Raw genomic sequence first — 18,550 nt, 5'->3', positions numbered from 1 at the left:
GCAGAATTCTGTCTCACCATTCTTGACTCCATTCACGCATACAGACTTACCACTGCACATTTGCGGCTTTGATGAAAGCTGTAACAGTTTCAACACATCAGATCATCGTGTATTCTTGTCTTCCCTAAATAATTCATTGTTGTTAGCATCTTCTGTGTGCCCAAAACTGCATATAAAGTATACAAAAACCTTGGCACACAAACCATGTTAAACTCCATAACAGGAAGTTGTCAGATTACTAATTGGCATTTTACAAGAGGGGTATAATCAGATTTGTTTCTGTTTGCTAAGGATGCATTTAAAGTTTAAAGTTTCCACTTTCTGCCAGTCCATATACATTTGTGATTCAAGAGCATACTGTAAACATGGTACAAGTGACATGTTATTGTCACATGATTCAGATAATCAACCAAGTAATATCAGTGATACAAGAAATCAGTTGTTGATTGCTGATGATATCAACCGATGGCACACTATTATCAGCAGCATCAATCTATGACCACTGATTCCTGAGGAAAGTGTTTACCCTGCTCTTATTTACGTGTTTGTAGAATTCCTGAAGTTTGTCCATCACAAATACTCAAGCGCAGCCTCAGCCATTTATGAGTCACTACAGTGTATTAAGCATTGCTAAAATGCTGGCTTTATATTATTTAAATTGAAAATTTTAATTGAAATTTTTCAAGTTTGGTGCATTTTAAAGCAGAATATATTCTGTAAATGGCCAAACTCCATTCTTTTCCTGAAATTTTAATCTATACTAATAAAAGGCAAAGCCCTCACTGACTGACTGACTGACTGACTCACTCATCACTAATTGTCCAACTTCCCGTGTAGGTAGAAGGCTGAAATTTGGCAGGCTCATTCCTTACAGCTTACTTACAAAAGTTAGGCAGGTTTCATTTCGAAATTCTACGCGTAATGGTCATAACTGGAACCTGTTTTTTTGTCCATATACTCTAATGGAGGAGGCGGAGTCACGTATCGCGTCATCACGTATTACGCCTCCTACGTAATCACGTGAAGTGAAAACAAGGAAGAGATTTACAGCACGAGTCAAACGCGGGAACGAAGGTAAATGACATTAATTGTTGAGTGTCTTTTAATACTGTGTAATTGTTGAGTGTCTTTTAATACTTTGTAAGCATACATATTAACAGATGTGCAATTAAACGTGTGCATTTACGGGGTGATTTCTCAGGCTTAAAGCTTGAAGTGATCACTCGAGTGAAGGCAGCTTCACAAAAAAACAGATCCTTAACAAACTGTTATTGGTATATTTTACCTCAATTTTAAAAGGTTTTCTTTTCTTCTTAATAAAAATTTAAAAGCAGAACTTCGCCGGTGCGAACCGCGGGGATTTGAGCGACTGACGCATACAGACATATTCATGAGTGCAGGTACTTCGGAAAGAAAGCACCGTGTAAACCTAAAGTTTAAATTAAGTTCATAGACCTACAAAAGGTCGCCATTGATTTCAGGCAAGATTGCTTTTCTCCTGTACAACTATACGTTGCATTCTCAAGAGTGTGATTGCACGGCTTGGTCATATTACAACCGGAGTGCTGAACTGACAAACTGGTATACAAACAGAACAATCGTAAAAACAGGATTAAATAAAAAGGCTGCTTCCATTGGCGAAGCAACGACAAAGGAAGACCTTATATGACGTTCGTTTATAAAACAGCGGAGAGGCTGTGTGAAGTCAGCTACACAAAAAAACAGATCCTTAACAAATTGTTAGTGGTATACTTTACCTCAATTTAAAAAGGTTTTGTTTTCTTCTTAATAAAAATTTAAAAGCAGTACTTCGCCGGTGCCAAGCGTGGGGATTTCAGCGACTGACACATACAGATATATTCATGAGTGCAGGTACTATGGAAACAGAGCACCGTATAAACCTAAAGTTTAAATTAAGTTCATAGACCTACAAAAGGTTGCCATTGATTTGAGGCAAGATTGCTTTTCTCCTGTACAACTATACGTTGCATTCTTAACAGTAAGCTTGCACGGCTTGGTCATATTCCAACCGGAGTGCTGAACTGACAATAGATAGATAGAGATATATATATATATATAGATAGATAGATAGATAGAGATATATATAGATATAGATATATGTGTATGTATGTAGATATGTATATATGTGTGATAGATAGATAGATACAGATATAGATAGATAGAGATACATATATAGATAGATACATAGAGATAGATAGATATGTGTATGTATGTAGATATGTATATATGTTTATATATATGTAGATATGTAAATATGTATATGTATATATATGTGTCTATGTGTATGTATATATATATATATATATATATATATATAATATATGTGTGTGTGTATATGTATGTGTATATATATATATATGTTGATGTATGTATATATATATATATATATATGGATGTGTATATGTATATATGTAGATATGTGTATATGTAGATATGTATATATAAGTATATATGTTTATGTATGTATATGTTTACATAACCTCTTTAACACACTACTTCTCCGCTGCGAAGCGCGGGTATTTTGCTAGTTGAAAGATATTCACAAAGAGAATTTGGAATAAAAGATGTCCCTTAATATTCATGCTTTGTGTTTTTTGAAAATTGTTGACAATTCAGTATAGCCATTTTTGTTTGTAGTTGGTAGTTTTTAGTGGATACTGTTACATGACTCTGGTAACGCTTTTCCACTAAGACATATACCCAGAGCCATGATGAAGATCTTGATCAAGGTCTTTTTCAGATGATATACAGTACTGTGCAAAAGTTTTAGGCATGTGTGAAAAAATGCTGTAAACAAAGAATGCTTTCAGAAATATAAATAATGATTGTTTATTGTTATCAAGCTACGAAATGCAAAGTGAGTGAACAAAAGAAAAATCTAAATCAAGTCAATATTTTACTACCTTTTGCCTTCAAACCAGCATCAATTCTTACAGGTAGACTTGCACATAGTCAGGGATTTTGTAGGATTATAGTCAGGTGTATGATCAACCAATTATACCAAACGGGTGCTAATGATCATCAATGTCACACGTAGGTTGAAACACAGTCATTAACTGAAACAGAAACAGCTGTGTTGGAGGCTTAAAACTGGGTGAGGAGCAGCCAAACTCTGCTACCAAGGTGAGGTTGTGGAAGACAGTTTCATGTCATGGCAAGATTGAGCACAGCAACAAGACACAAGGTAGTTATACTGCATCAGCAAGGTCTCTCCCAGACAAAGATTTCAAAGCAGACTGGGGTTTCAAGATGTGCTGTTCAAGCTCTTTTGAAGAAACACAAAGAAACGGGCAACGTTGAGGATTGTAGATGCAGTGGTCGGCCAAGGAAACTAAGTGCAGCAGATGAAAGACACATCAAGCTTATTACCCTTCGAAATCGGAAGATGTCCAGCAGTGCCATCAGCTCAGAACTGGCAGAAACCAGTGGGACCCAGATAAACCCATCTACTGTCCGGAGAAGTCTGGCCAGAAGTGGTCTTCATGGAAGAGTTGCAGCCAAAAAGCCATACCTCCGACGTGGAAACAAGGCCAAGCGACTCAAGTATGCACGAAAACATAGGAACTGGGGTGCAGAAAAATGGCAGCAGGTGCTCTGGACTGATGAGTCAAAATTTGAAATATTTGGCTGTAGCAGAAGGCAGTTTGTTCGTCGAAGGGCTGGAGAGCGGTACAATAATGAGTGTCTGCAGGCAACAGTGAAGCATGGTGGAGGTTCCTTGAACGTTTGGGGCTGCATTTCTGCAAATGAACTTGGAGATTTGGTCAGGATTAATGGTGTTCTCAATGCTGAGAAATACAGGCAGATACTTATCCATCATGCAATACCATCAGGGAGGCATATGATTGGCCCCAAATTTATTCTGCAGCGGGACAACGACCCCAAACATACAGCCAAAGTCATTAAGAACGATCTTCAGCGTAAAGAAGAACAAGAAGTCCTGGAAGTGATGGTATGGCACTCACAGAGCCCTGATCTCAACATCATCGAGTGTGTCTGGGATTACATGAAGAGACAGAAGGATGTGAGGAAGCCTACATCCACAGAAGATCTGTGGTTAGTTCTCCAAGATGTTTGGAACAACCTACCAGCCAAGTTCCTTCAAAAACTGTGTGCAAGTGTACCTAGAAGAATTGATGCTGTTTTGAAGGCAAAGGGTGGTCACACCAAATATTGATTTGATTTAGATTTATCATTTGTTCATTCACTGCATTTTGTTGATTGATGAAAATAAATGATTAATACTTCCATTTTTGAAAGCATTCTTTGTTTACATCATTTTTTCACACCTGCCTAAAACTTTTGCACAGTACTGTATAAATTCCAAAAGAGGAATTACTTGTTACTTTAGATTTAAGAAAATGAATACTTGCATACTTACCAAGGTAGAAGATACAACCAGGGTGACTAGTGCCAATTATTAATTTTTCAGGATTTGATAATCTCATGTTTATTTTAATCTTATCTACACTTTTTTTTTACATGGGGACCAGTTTGTTTAGTATTAATCAAAATATGTTTGCTCCAACTCAGGTTCTTTAAATTCTATGAGCAATCAGTCATCAGTCTGAAACAGTTTCTTCTTACTGTTTGTCAGTGGTCCAATAAACTTGTGACTTAATTTTGCAGAATAAACCACTGCACTCTACAAACCTAATCCAAATAACCAAAGTGTTTAAAAATGGTGCCCAGTACAAATGCATGTTTGACTGCTGTCCTGTTTGACATCACAAGCAACAACCAGTCAGTGGGCTCATTGGAGGCATTCCAAGTTAAGTACTGGTTTCACATGCACTGCCAAACTTCCTGAGTGGCTCCAGGTACCACTGTTAAACAGTAGTGGCAGTAAAGCTGGAGCCAGACTTAAAGGAATACTCCACCTGAAAATGCTAGATATTTTTTATGTGTTACTTTTCCCATGTAGTTTGTAGTGATTTTCCAAGACAATATTTTAATCTTGGGTTTTTCAAGGAGAAAGAACATAAAGTATTTCATAGAATAGGACCCAATAGTGGGCTGCATGGTGGCGCAGTGGTAGTGCTGCTGCCTCGCAGTTAGGAGACCTGGGTTCACTTCCCGGATCCTCCCTGCATGGGGTTTGCATGTTCTTCCCATGTCTGTGTGGGTTTCCTCCGGGTATTCCTGTTTCCTCCCAAAGACATGCATGTTAGGTGCATTGGTGATCTTACATTGTCCCTAGTGTGTGCTTTGTGTGTGTGTGTCCTGCGGTGGGCTGGCGCCCTGCTTGGGGTTTGTTTCCTGCCTTGTGCCCTGTGTTGGCTGGGATTGGCTTCAGCAGACCCCCGTGACCCTGTAGTTAAGATATAGCAGGTTGGATAATGGATGGAAGGACCCAATAGTGACCAGCGCTAGATAATAGCAAACAGTATAAAACGTCCATGAAAAAAAATCTCACGTTAAGCGTGCCACCCAAACCACGTCAAATTCTTAAGTCATAAGCTGAGAACTTGAAAAAACACGTTTTTTGCTAACATGTTGTAAAATAACTCCAGAAAATGACAATAATCCACAAACAGGAAACCTCTTCACACAAGGTCACACTTTTGAAAAGACCCACCTCATTCATTGGTCAAGAGTACTGTTTTCAGTTCAGAAATGTGGGAACCCATGTGAAGAGGCTTCCTGTTTGTGGAATACAGTTGTCCCTCAGTATCTGTGGAAAATTGGTTCCAGGACCCCTGTCGATACCAAAATCTGCAGATGGTCAAGTACCTTGTTTAAAATGGTATTTGCATATAACCTGTGCTCATCTTCCCATGTACTTTAAATCATCTCAAGATTACTTTTAATAGCACTAGCATCATTAACACTACCACAAGTTTCAGCTTCTTTCTGCTTTATTGTGAGAATGCTTGATTCTCCCTTACTGACTTTATTGCCCACTTTGGCAAGTAACATGCCATTTTTCAAAAGATCTTAATGTTATTTTTTCATTGAGAAATGGTATTTTATACTCCTTCTTAAGAAATGTTTATACTTGGGCACAGTCCGCTCCAGATGCGGATGTGCCCCAAGTCTGTTTATAGTTCAAGCATCTGGTGTTTAACACTGTGCGGTTGCAGAATCCCCTAGCTTTTCCTGTAAAGTGTTTTGTTTTGTTTGCCTTTACATATCAACCTCGCAGATATTTCCATTTCTGTCTGCCCAAACATTCATCTTTGCTCAAGTCCTGGGCAATTTCTTGCCATGAATCTGTGGAGATTTGGTTATTGCTGTGTGCTTTATACACATCACCCATCGCTACAACCGATTGAACGGGTTTAGTGAATCAGACTGGTGTTGCCACAGTTGCTCAAAGTCTCTGGCAGAGCACCAGGAAGACACTCAAACTTGTCTATAGAGAAAGTGGAAATTGTAACAAGGTAACAGTGGAAGGATCATTACTGAGCCTTGAGTACTGGCACTTCCACTCAACCTCGTCTCCCCCTGCTTGTCCTCTCCCTGAGCTGGCATTCAAGTGCTTGGAATGTGGCAAATTCAAGGTTTCCTTTTTGGAACTTTCTATTTTTTTAGAATATTTTTGTTCCACAGTTTGTTACATCTGCAGATGTGGTACAATATTGTGCAATATAATTTGGAATTTATAACACATTATCATACCATATTTCATGGAAAACAAAATATTGTAATAAAGTGGTGTTATTCTGGTCATATAGCATGTTTTTCACCATGGGATCAAACTGACCCCATAGTACCAAGAATGTGACTTTTTTCATGGTACTAGAGCATGGTTAAATACAGTGGTCCTCCTGCACTTTCATTTTATAGATTATGCTATATATTGCATATATTAAATAATTCATATTATATAAATTTTGTTTATTAAATATTACAGCATTTGTGTGGAATTGGTTTGGGGGAAAAAGATTAAACTAATGAGAAAATTTGCTTAGAGGAGTTGTTTTGGAAAATTAAGCATTGTCCACATTTAGGAATTAGCAGCTTTTTTTTTCTTTTTTAGGCTGAGACACGGGTGAAGCTAAACTATCTGGACCGCATTGCCAAATTTTGGGAAATTCAGGGATCATCACTGAAGATACCTAACATTGAAAGAAAGATTCTAGACCTTTATAGCCTGGGCAAGGTAATGTGTTTCAATGAAAATACTGAAAAACTATAATCAGTTAGTCTGTTGTGTGTGACGTTTTTAATGATGTATACAACTTCTCTAGTAATCCAATTTGTTAAATGTCATTTCTGTTTTTAGATTGTAACAGAGGAGGGAGGTTATGAAGCAATATGTAAAGATCGAAGGTGGGCACGTGTTGCTCAGAGACTTGGCTATCCCTCTGGAAAGAACATTGGTTCCTTGCTGCGCTCTCATTATGAAAGAATTGTATATCCCTTTGAGATGTTCCACTCAGGAGGAAACTTCATGGTAAACTGGCCAATAAATTCAGTCAACATCTAATTAACTCTGTTTTTGGCAAATAATTTTTCATGTTGGCTTACCTAATTATGCATCTTCCATTTGGTATGGCAGTGACCCGTAAATCATGTGTTTAACATCTTATTCAATATGCAAAACACAACAAAAATGTTACTTTATAACTATTCAAGATATCTATAATATAACATTAAATTTCAGGATTTTAATGAATTTATATCTATTCAAGATATCTATAATATAACATTAAATTTCAGGATTTTAATGAAAGTGATCCTGTTCATAAATTGAAAGTGTTACTTTTTTACTTTTCTGTAGTAATGTTAACAAACTTTAACAGGTAATTCAACAGAACCTAGCATGGAAGATTGTATGATCTAAAGAATACTTTTAGGCAGTAATGCTATGAAAATATTGTTACTGATTTGATACTCTTCTAATGACAGTGGAATAAGAGATAGTTCACCTTCAAAGTGCAAATTCTGTGTTACTTAAACTGCTGTTAAAATTTGCAAAGCTTTATTTTGTCAAAATTGGTCAGTCATTTTTAAAAACTGTGTGGTATGTTGGTTCGATATGTTGGTTTCTACACACAGAAAGGCTCAGGTATACTGTTATGTATGTGCTTATAAGGAAAACCCTTAAATTTGAAGAGGACATTGAAAAAAGTATTCTGATGTAAATTTTGAAGGAAATAAATTCCTGTTGAACATTGTTTCATGATGTATGAATTGAATTGTTAACTCCTACCCATTCTCTTCATGGACTACAGAGTATTAAAATAAAAGTGCAGGTTTAGGTTTGTGGTTCATTCTGGATGTAGTTTAGCAATGTTGTACTGCTAATGTAACCTTTCTTATCCACTGTGAATTCCCTTATATTAGTGATGAGAGTTTCTTACTCTCTGGTAGCTTCCTATAATCAGCTAATTGAAAGAAGCTTTCTAATATCAGAATGTAGAGTGGTGTGTAAGTATTGAGGAGTTTTGTAAAATAATGCAAAACCAGGCTGTTTCTGTGTTTGTCCTTTATTCACATCCACATCGTGGAGCCTATCTCAGGCAAATTTTGCACAGGTTCCCAATTTGTACAGTAGAAAGGCCATAAGCTGTATTTCATTGTGGAATAGTTTCCCTTGGAAACGTTTTAGTGACCACACCTGCACTTTTATACCGCGGGCAGTACTGGGTTCCTTTGCCAGTGGGTTTCCAAGTCGGAAAAGGAAACTTTGAAATTAAGACATTGTAGAGTATCAAGCTATGTGGTCATTCTTAGTAATTTTCATTGCTGCAAGTATGTAGTAGTATCATCATCTTAAACAGTCTGAGAGAAGAATCCGTTAAATTGATCAGTTATGATATGGTGAACTACCTATTCTGTACCTAGCATGGTATTAAAATGTCCTCATTTTGTTGCATTTCTGAGCTTGAGAGGAAACCCTTAAGTAGTGTGGGGTTGTGAGAAATTAAGGATAAATGTGTGCAACAGATGCTACCCAAATTTCAAGTTGATTCAGGTAAAGTTCAAGATCTCCATGTTTTGCATTTGACAGAGAGGCATGGGGGTTCAGTAGATAGTGCTGCTACTTTAATAGCTTTAGTGAGTGCTGTTTGTTCTTCAGTCTCGTCGTGATAAACTTTACAATTCAGTGTTTTGTGGAAATTGCACGTTCTGTTTGTTTATATGGGATTTCTCAGGGTTGCAGGTGATTGCGTAGGTGTTGAGCAGTAGACTGGAAGCCTGAGTTGGTTCCTGCATTGGTTATGATTGTTTAAGAAAAATATAAATGATTAAAATAAAAGAATCAAGAGCAATGTTTAGTTTGATGCTATCATTTTAAATATTTCCTTTATGAATTGTAATATTAAATATTAATGTATTTTTGGATATTGCCATTTTTCCATATTCAGTGTGTTTAGTGGCCCTATTTTTGGTATAATTTCTTTTAATGTATGTATAGTTTATGCCATTGTCTATTCATACTGTTAGGCCAGTATGCTTGAATTCTAACTTAAGGAGCTGAATACAACAGCACTGCTTTGTGTTTTTAATGTACAGAGAAGTATTCTTTTAAGAATGCAATGCAGCAATAACTGGTTATTCTTGTTTGGATTGTAATGTCCTGGAATTAAAAAAAAAAAAATGTTCACAGACATAACTCTGACAGAATCCCTTTTTTGTTTATTTGCTTTTTTTCCTGTACTCCCATCAGAAGGTTGTACAGGTATTCAGGTGCTCTCTCTAATCTCTCTGTTTCTCCTTCAGCCAACTAAACCGCGCCAGCATTATGAGAGTGAAGATAAGGACAAGGAGTATAAACCACACAGTATCCCTCTGAGGCAGTCTGTACAGCCACCAAAAATCAGCACTTATGGTCGTAGAGCCAATCGCCTGAAGCCTGACGTGAGTATCAAGTAAATGTTCAAGATTTGGCCCTGTATGAGGGATCATGCTGAGCCAAATTTTTATTGTTGTCAAGTTCATTGTGAGAGAAAAATATATAATGCTCTAACTTGTGTCTATGTAACCTTCTACTATGAAATGTTATATGAGGAGAAAGTAAAAAACATATTAAATGTGTCGTGGAGGAAATAGTTGGAAAAACTACTGGACTAAGTTTGTTTGCATTGTTACTTGGTTTGTGGATTGAGGTGCAGGTTGCACTGTAATAGTTCATTAAATAGTTCACGGCTTCAGCTTCATATTTGACAGAGAGGAGTATTTACCCCCCAGTGTAACAACAAATGAAGGGGATTTTAATGGGTTGTTTGGATTTTAGCATAGGATTTATAAAGCATGACTTTATCAACACGGACTACCTGATTTATTTTAACATGTGCATGTATTACATTTCATTTACTGACTTTTTTTCTTTTCAGTAACTGAAAAATAAAGTCAGTATTAAAATGAAATTTCAAAGATTATTGTATCATTGTCACTTGCATGACTGAAGGTTGTTAAGGTATAAAGTAATACAGGATATTTTTATTTACACATTCTTTTGAAACAATACACCTTTCATGCTAGGTTTGATGTTGTGACATTTATGTTTACATTACTATATGGAGATTACATCAGCTGATTAGTAACACTTATGAAGAGTAGTAATTAATAGACAGGTCAAATTAAGCAATATTTAAATTATCACATATGATGCTTTAATTTTCCAATTGTTCTCTCATTTTTAATAGTTGCTCCATTTTATGGCTAACTTTGTGAAATCAAACCTGTTAATTTAAGTTCATCTCAAAATTCTTATAAAGCAGACTATTTTGTGTTCAAACTACAGTACTTCACATGACTACTTAGTCTTTGCTTTTTTTTTTTTTTTTTTTTTGCTTGTGCCTGTTTATTATTGCAGAATTACTTATGCAAGTGCAGAAATTAGTCTTAACTGGAGACTGCATCACATGTATACCCGTACTAACTAATATGAGCTGTATGTGCTTTGGTCAAATTTTAGTTGTTAATGATCAGCGTTGGTTTTTGCAAACCAAAGTAAATAATACAAATTTAATGTTGGTTTATTTTTTTTTTTCAATACCATATTTAAGTGTGCTGTTTCAGTGTTTCTACTAATTGAGCATCTGAGATTTGTGCTTCAATTAACACTGCATAGAGAATTTTACCTTGGGCTTCAAAACATTAACAAATGTCTGGCCAGCATGGAAGTTTTGACCTGATAGCTTAATACATTTAATTTTGTAATGATGTATAGACAAATGTGTGCGAGCCTGGTGCCCTTTCCAAAGTTCAATTCTGTCCTGTGCCCAGTGCATGCTGGGTAGGTATTGACCAACATCTTTGATGCCAATCAGAAGATGGATGGTTGGATGGATACCTGTATTTCCATATTTATAACAAACTGAGGATAAATGTGAAGTTTCCATTCCATTATCAAGGCTGTGTATGCCGCTGTATTGGCCATCTCATCAGGCTCTCAAAGCATGCACAAGTCATGTTTTTATTGCTCAGTAAATTCGTTAATGACATAAAAGTGACAATAATGAAAGCTTTGTTTGCCATGAAAGACCAGCAGAATTTCCTTGCTTTATTAAATAACACTAGAATCCCTGAAGCTTTCGGAAAATAAATCGAAATTCTGGGACACCTTAAATTCCCTCGCATCTCCTCATCAGCGTCTTTGTTTTGTAAATGTTTGATTGACATAGGCATGCTGACAAGTATATATGAAATACAACTCCTTATTTAAGAGAAGATCCCAGTCATCGCAAGGGAGAAAGACTTTCTGAGACACTGGTCATAAAGCTTATGGAGCTGTTTCTGGACAAAGGCAGAATTGTTATAACAACAGACAACTTCTTCATGTCGCTTTCACTGGCTAATAGACTGCTGCACCACAACACAACTCTGCTTGGCACCATAAATAAAGTGTAATGGTACCTTTCACCTGTAGCTATAGATGTTTCAGTATGCAAGCAGTGGTACCAAGAATGCAGACACACTGCCAGACACTGGCGTGGAGAATTGCTTACATACTGAAGTGACTTTAGCTGCAAGTGGAAGATACAGTCACACTTTACGTAACTGATCTTTTCCTAAATAAGAAGTGGCATTGCACATGTACTTTGTCAGCATGCCTATGTTGATCAAACACAGGAAGCTCTGCAGTCTACTTGTGACATTACGCTGTAGGAAAATAAATCGAAGGTAAATAACATTCGATGTGGCTTTTATATAAGTAACATATAAATGTTTTTTTATATAAAGACCATCAAAAAACAATCGCCAACAGAACTTTGCACAATACTTTGGCAAGCTCTGTAGGCCATGCTGTTTCAATGAAGGACATTTGTGTGGCAGATTCACTGGCAGGATGACTCCCAACCTTTTGCTACATCCAAACGGTGCCATCTTTTTGCCATTACACCTAGTGCAGCTGCATTGTTCTTATGTGTGACTGGACATTTCTTGCGGGAAGGGCTTCTGTTCTCTTCATTCTTCACACATTATATACTTCATGTCTTTATTTTGTCAATTATTATTAAAATATGAAAAACTTTTTTTTTTTTTTTAGTTGAATGTTCAACAATTCCTGCCTCGCATTTCATCCTACATTTACCCAGATCGTTGTAGGCACCAAACACAAATGGAATGCATGTGTTCCAAATAACAATATATTATTTACCCTTTTAACCTAGACCATTTCAGGCACCTCACACCCAGATAAACAGACTTGAGCTGAATGTACTTTTTTGCTAAACTGGAGCACACTATGGAAATCCACCTGGAAAATATACAAACTCCAGGCAGGGAACACCAGGGACATGACTCCCTACTGCAAGGCAGTAGCACTACCACTCCTCCACTTTGCCTCCCCCACATGTGTAATTATTAACAATATCAATTATTTCAGTGAAGTTAATGATTTATCCGTAAAACGTAACATACATGTTATAGCACATTTAATCAGGAAAGTGATATCAAGTATAAATCTAAGGCTGTCTAAATATGCAGTGAGCTGGAATATCATAAATTTAATGTATTCTATGTGGCAATTGCTGCCTGTCACTGCTGTCAGTCAGGAGGAAGCCCCTGCAGCACATAGCAATTAACTGGGTCAGTTTTAAGATGACGTTTATAATGTTCTACTTAATGACAAAATAAGTTGCAACATTAATGTAGAAATTTCAAGATTAAAGTAGAAATTTCCTTTTTTTTTTTTTTTCCTTTCACTGTGTCCCTAATTTTTTTTTTCTCCCTTGACTCAAATATGCATTCATACTTTCTGTTGTTGTTGCGAATCTCTCAATTGTAAAAAAAAAAATTCTGCAGAGAAATAGTAGGGCGTCAAGAGGTGATCTTCATGTTAAGATCACGGAAGACACTTAAAAGACCCACGAGACTAAAGAGATTGGCCACAGAGCGTCTCGCGGGGACCTTATACATGAGACTTTGTGCCAAGAGATTGACCCAGAACCGTCTTGCGATGACATAGAACATGAGATTCTTGCAAGACATGCCCTACTTACAACCAAATAAGAGCACGGGCAGCAACAGACTCAGTCGTGTTTTGGCTTTGAGCACACACAGATCCAGGGCTCTCAGTGCATATAAAGCGTATAAGAACAATACGTTATAGATGAAACGTAGACAACTAAGCGAGTAAGAAAGCAGTGCGGAGAAAAGAGACTTGAAAGCGTTGGAGAGACAAAAAAGAAAAAGAATAATCTAGGTGCAAATTCAGAAAATAAGGAAAGTAATTATCAGCCCGGAACAAGTGGAATTGAAAACAAAGCACGTCCAATCCGGACGTTGGCGCTATACACATGCAGAGCAGGTTAGAAATTATGAAAGCAATGGAATTCGAAAGGCTCAAAAAAAAAAAAAAAAGTTGCCGTCATACACATTTGGAGAAAGTTAAAGAATATGAAAGTAGGAAAATTAGAAAGTATAAATAAAAATGTAAAGATCGCAGTAGCACAAACAAACGGAAATTATTACTCGATAAAGGGGAAATAATCACCACGGACCAGGTGTCATTGAAACAAAAGCAGGATAAAGTGAGGACAGAAATAAGACAGAGTAGAAAACAAAGTAAAACGTCATAAAGAGGTTAAAAAACAAGGGGGCCAAACACATGCAGAGCAGATTAGAGATAATGAAAACTGGAATTCAAAAGCCTCAAGAAAAACATAGGCGCGAAACACATGCAGAGCAAGATACAGAATATGAAAGCAATAAAAAAAACTGTCAAAACAAAGAAAGTAAACATCGCATTAGCGCAAAGAGAAATTATTAGTCGGAGAAATAACGAAAAGGTGAGTAGAGATCGCATATATGGACATAGGTGATATGTCAGAAGTATGTAAATACTGTAAGGCTTTAAAGTTTTAAAGTCAAGAAAATTTCAAAAATGGTGTTTACCTCACATGCATTTTATTGGTTACTTTGCAAAAAAAATTATTAACTGCTGATGATGTGGATCATTTCGTCTGTGCTGAAATTCCAAACAGAGAAACCTATCCTGAATTATGGTACAAAGTCATTAAACACATGCCTCATTAAAAAGATTCAGCACATTGGGACTCAAAAGATTCCAAATACTATTTTTACAGAAATTCAGAAATAAAAGTGAAACAGCAACAATTCAAAGAAAAAAAAATCTTAAAAGTGTGTATCCGGAAAAACAAAAATGGGGGTTGGCAAGCGAAGCAAGCAGTGGGCAAAGCCCCCTAGTTTGCAAAAAAAAAAAAAAAAAAAAAAAAAACCACCTTTGAATGTATTGTGTCATTACAATGGGGAATATGCAACTCTTGTATTGCCTTTGTAAGAAAAAGATGAAGGAAAGCACCACAAATTCATTTGTATGTCACCATTTATGTTTGATGATATGCTTTACCACATTGAACCAATTATAAAACATCGAAGCACGCACATTGATTCTGTAGGTTCTCCAAAGCAGCTTGATGTCACATGTTGATGGTAAACAAATACTCTGACTTCATGTCCCAACTTGAACACACTGCGTCCCCCAGTTTTATTTGCTAGTACTGCAGCGCATGGACATGTGATGTTAATTTCTGACGGCATGCTTGGAGGATGCATCAAATGAACGCCGGGAATGCGTGGCAGCTGTGGTACATGTGCATATGCATTCTGAGTGGGAAGTATAAACCAGCCCATGCAAAATGTCTAACTGGTAAAGAAAAGTTGTTTTATACTGCAAGTTTTTTATTTCATACTCTTACAACTACCATTCTCATGGTTCTCCAAAGTCTTTATTTGTAACCATAATGAAAAATATCATCTATTGTAAAAAAAAAAAATTAACATTTTCATCTTTCTGTTTGCCTGAATGTAAGATTAAATGCCTTGTGATTTTTACAATGTTGCTTGCATGCTGTATTGACTGTGCAAAACAAATTCAGCAGGGTCTGTACTTCCTGTTTATGATGCAAGTAAAAACAGAAGTGACAAGTGTCCAAAACTATAATCATAGCTCTCCTTCTAAGGTGTTTCTGATTAGTATGATGTTCTGGGTAGAATCCGTGAAGGCAGTATCAAGGCAAACTGTATTGTCCAGTTGATCAGTTTATTTTATTTGACAAAATTGTTTCCAATTTTCTTTTATGCACACTACAGCTTAACCTGGTAACTCTGCTGACATTCTCAGTTTTCCCATAAGCACCGAGAAATTCAAAGATGGCTTAAATTAGGTTTCCTAAAGATGATTAGAAGGCTTTTATTCATGCAAGCATGTTCCTATTTATTATTATTTTTATTTCTTGTTTTCGGCTTACCTGTATATACCACTGTTTTTTCATGAGCGCACATTTCCAAGGAAAACTTCTCTCCTGGGAATTCTTCTATTGATGCAAACTTCTGCTTAGAAACCAATTATAAAACATTTGTCCATGTAGTTATATTTATACATTTAGATAGTTTTTAATGGTGATTTACACTTTGAACTAACATTTTCACTGTTAATGTTAAGATTGTAGAAAATAGCCTTATTATTTTGTCAAATATAGAGCTGTCATATTGAATGTCACTATATGAATATTATTTTTTTTACCTTGCACTAATTATAGCATTGTTACTCCAGACGCGCTATGTAGTAGTAGATCAGCCTTTTTCTTATATTTAATGGTTAGCTTGTTTCATTGTAACTAAGGTACAGTCTTGTGTTTAAGTATAGCTTTTCACAGCATATTTTAGGATAGATTTTTTTTTCTTTCCACTCACAATCTTTTGGATATACAATTGTACTAGGAATAGACTTTTTTTTAATACTTTTTTGCCATCCTGAAAGTATTATTCTGCTGCTTATTCCATTCCAGTTTGCTGCTAAGCAGAGATTACAAAAAGCAAAACCTGGTTTCCATTCTCAATAATAGCAACAGAAATTAAGTGACATATTTTTGATTTTTCTTTTATTATTGTAACATATTTAATAATAATACATTTTATTTAATAGGTGCCTTTCTTAGAACTCAAGGTCACCTTACAATAAAATTAAACAACATTAGTAAAAACAAGAGAATAAAAAATCACAAAACAATAATTAGCAAACAAACAAAAATAACAGGCAGTAACAGTGCAAAATTCACAATTGGTATGCCAGTTTGAAAAGATAAGTTTTGAGGACAGTTTTAAAATGTGTTATTAAATCGAGCTGATGTATATGAGAGGGAAGAGAATTCCAGAGTTGAGGAGCACTATGAGAGACGCTCATGCTCCCATAGAACAGAGTTTGATGTGTTGTACAGAAGGTAGAGCTGCAGATGAGGATCTGAGTGAGCAAAAGGGAGTGTAAGTCTGTAGGAGGTTATTGAGGTAGGGGGGGAGCAAGATTGTGGAGAGCTTTAAATGTTAAGAGCAGTATTTTATATTGTATTCTGTAGTTAACAGGGAGCCAGTGAAGTTGAGAGAGAATAGGTATAATATGTTCAGTGGATTTAAAATAGGTTATTATCCTGGCAGCAGAATTTTGAAGAAGTTGTAAGCGATGGATAAGTTTTTGTGGGATGCCAGATAGAATAGCATTACAGTAATCTATACGTGAAGTGACTAGGGCATTAACCAATACTTCAGTACTGTGTTGAGTAAGAACAGGACGAAGTCTAGAAATGTTTCGGAGATGGAAGAAGGCAGTCCGAGAAATGTTACTTATATGGGAAGAGATGTTTGTGTTAATGTCTCTCTATTATATAAAAAAAAAAATCTTAGAGAGGGAGACTAGGGAGACGAGACGTGATCTTCTCAGAAGACAATTTGAATTCCCGCAAGAGACACTAACTTCCTCCCAGCTCTTAAAATAACGTCAAGCGACAAGCAAAACACACAGCTCACCAGCAGCAGAAATCCAGCAGATGATCTGACCACTTCTCCTTGCGTGCGTTCAGCCACCCTATCCGCCAACCCCAACCCCCCTCACAACGCGAGCAGTGGAGAAATGAAGTGGCAAAAGGACAGCTGCTGTACAAGCTTTAAAAACATTGACAGGCAGCAGAAAGACCGCAGATGATCCGACGGCATCTCCTTAGCATGTGTTCAGCTGCCCCACACACACCCCCCACCCCCCCTTTACAAAGCGAACAGCGTTATACGTCCTGTGAGAAACCACGCCCGGGGGCGGACAAGTATTGTTTTTACAACATCACGCGAGACAAGGCAGTGAGGCATCATTTAAAACAAGTCCATGGACATCTAACCTAGCAGTTGTTGGATTGCTTTTGGCAGACACGCTTCATGTGCTCCCAGCTCTTAAAAACAACAGCAAGTGACAAGCTGAACATGTAGCTCGCCAGGAGCAGAAAGCCAGCAGATGATCCGACTGCTTCTTCTAAGCGTGCGTTCAGCCACCCTAACAGCCCACCCCCTTCACAAGGCGAGCGGCAGAGACACGAAGTGGCAAAAGGACAGCTGCTATACAGGCTATGAAATGATCGGGCAGTGAGACAAGCAGAACAGGCAGCACGCCAGCAGCAGAAAGACAGCAGATGATCCGACGGCATCTCCTTAGTGTGCGTTCAGCTTCACCACCTTCACAACATGAGTAGCATTATGCTTCCTGCGAGAAAGAAATGTAACCACGCCCAGAGCCATAAATAAAAGACAAGTATTGTTTTTATAAATGTTTTAATGTATAAGTAAAAATTAATGCATATGTAACAATTCCCATGAAAATAGCAATCTCTTTAAATTGTATATCTGGTAAACCAAACCCGGGGGTGGGCGAGCGAAGCGAGCAGGGGGCGGAGCCCCCTAGTTGTTAATTAAAATAGAAGAATGGTTAACCTTAGCAAGTGTAGATTTAGAGCCAATGAGGAGCACATCAGTTTTATTGCTGTTTAGTTGGAGAAAATTATGAGTCATCCATGTCTTGATGTCTTGGAGACATGCCATAAGAGCATTTGCAGGGAAAACAGAAGTGGATTTAGTGGAAAGATATAGCTGTGTGTCCTCAGCGTAACAATGAAACTTAATACCGTGGTGCCGGAAGATATTACCTATTGGGATGATATAAATGAGAAAATGAAGTCGCCCCAAAACAGAACCCTTCGGAACTCCCTGGGTAACGACTGCGTTCTCAGATAGGAAGCAATTTGTTCAAATAAAGAGCTTTATATCTGTGAGGTAGGAAGATAACCACTGG

The 18,550-nt window shown here is 37.0% G+C and overlaps 1 protein-coding gene across 3 annotated transcripts in view; it reads left to right on the top strand.

The window, feature by feature from the left end:
• kdm5c (lysine (K)-specific demethylase 5C) overlaps positions 1-18,550 on the top strand; it is a 132,662-nt gene that overhangs the window by 32,352 nt on the left and 81,760 nt on the right. For all 3 annotated transcript variants that reach the window (XM_028813375.2, XM_028813373.2, XM_028813374.2), the window contains exons 4-6: positions 7,004-7,126; positions 7,250-7,420; positions 9,694-9,831. In XM_028813375.2, the coding sequence (XP_028669208.1) occupies positions 7,004-7,126; positions 7,250-7,420; positions 9,694-9,831 (432 nt within the window). The remainder of the gene's footprint in view (positions 1-7,003; positions 7,127-7,249; positions 7,421-9,693; positions 9,832-18,550) is intronic.

The sequence above is a fragment of the Erpetoichthys calabaricus genome, chromosome 11 (genome assembly GCF_900747795.2).
Source record: "Erpetoichthys calabaricus chromosome 11, fErpCal1.3, whole genome shotgun sequence".
In the NCBI taxonomy this organism is placed as follows: domain Eukaryota; kingdom Metazoa; phylum Chordata; class Cladistia; order Polypteriformes; family Polypteridae; genus Erpetoichthys; species Erpetoichthys calabaricus.
The sequence above is the reverse complement of the archived record's forward strand: the minus strand, read 5'-3'. Positions and strand labels throughout refer to the sequence as shown.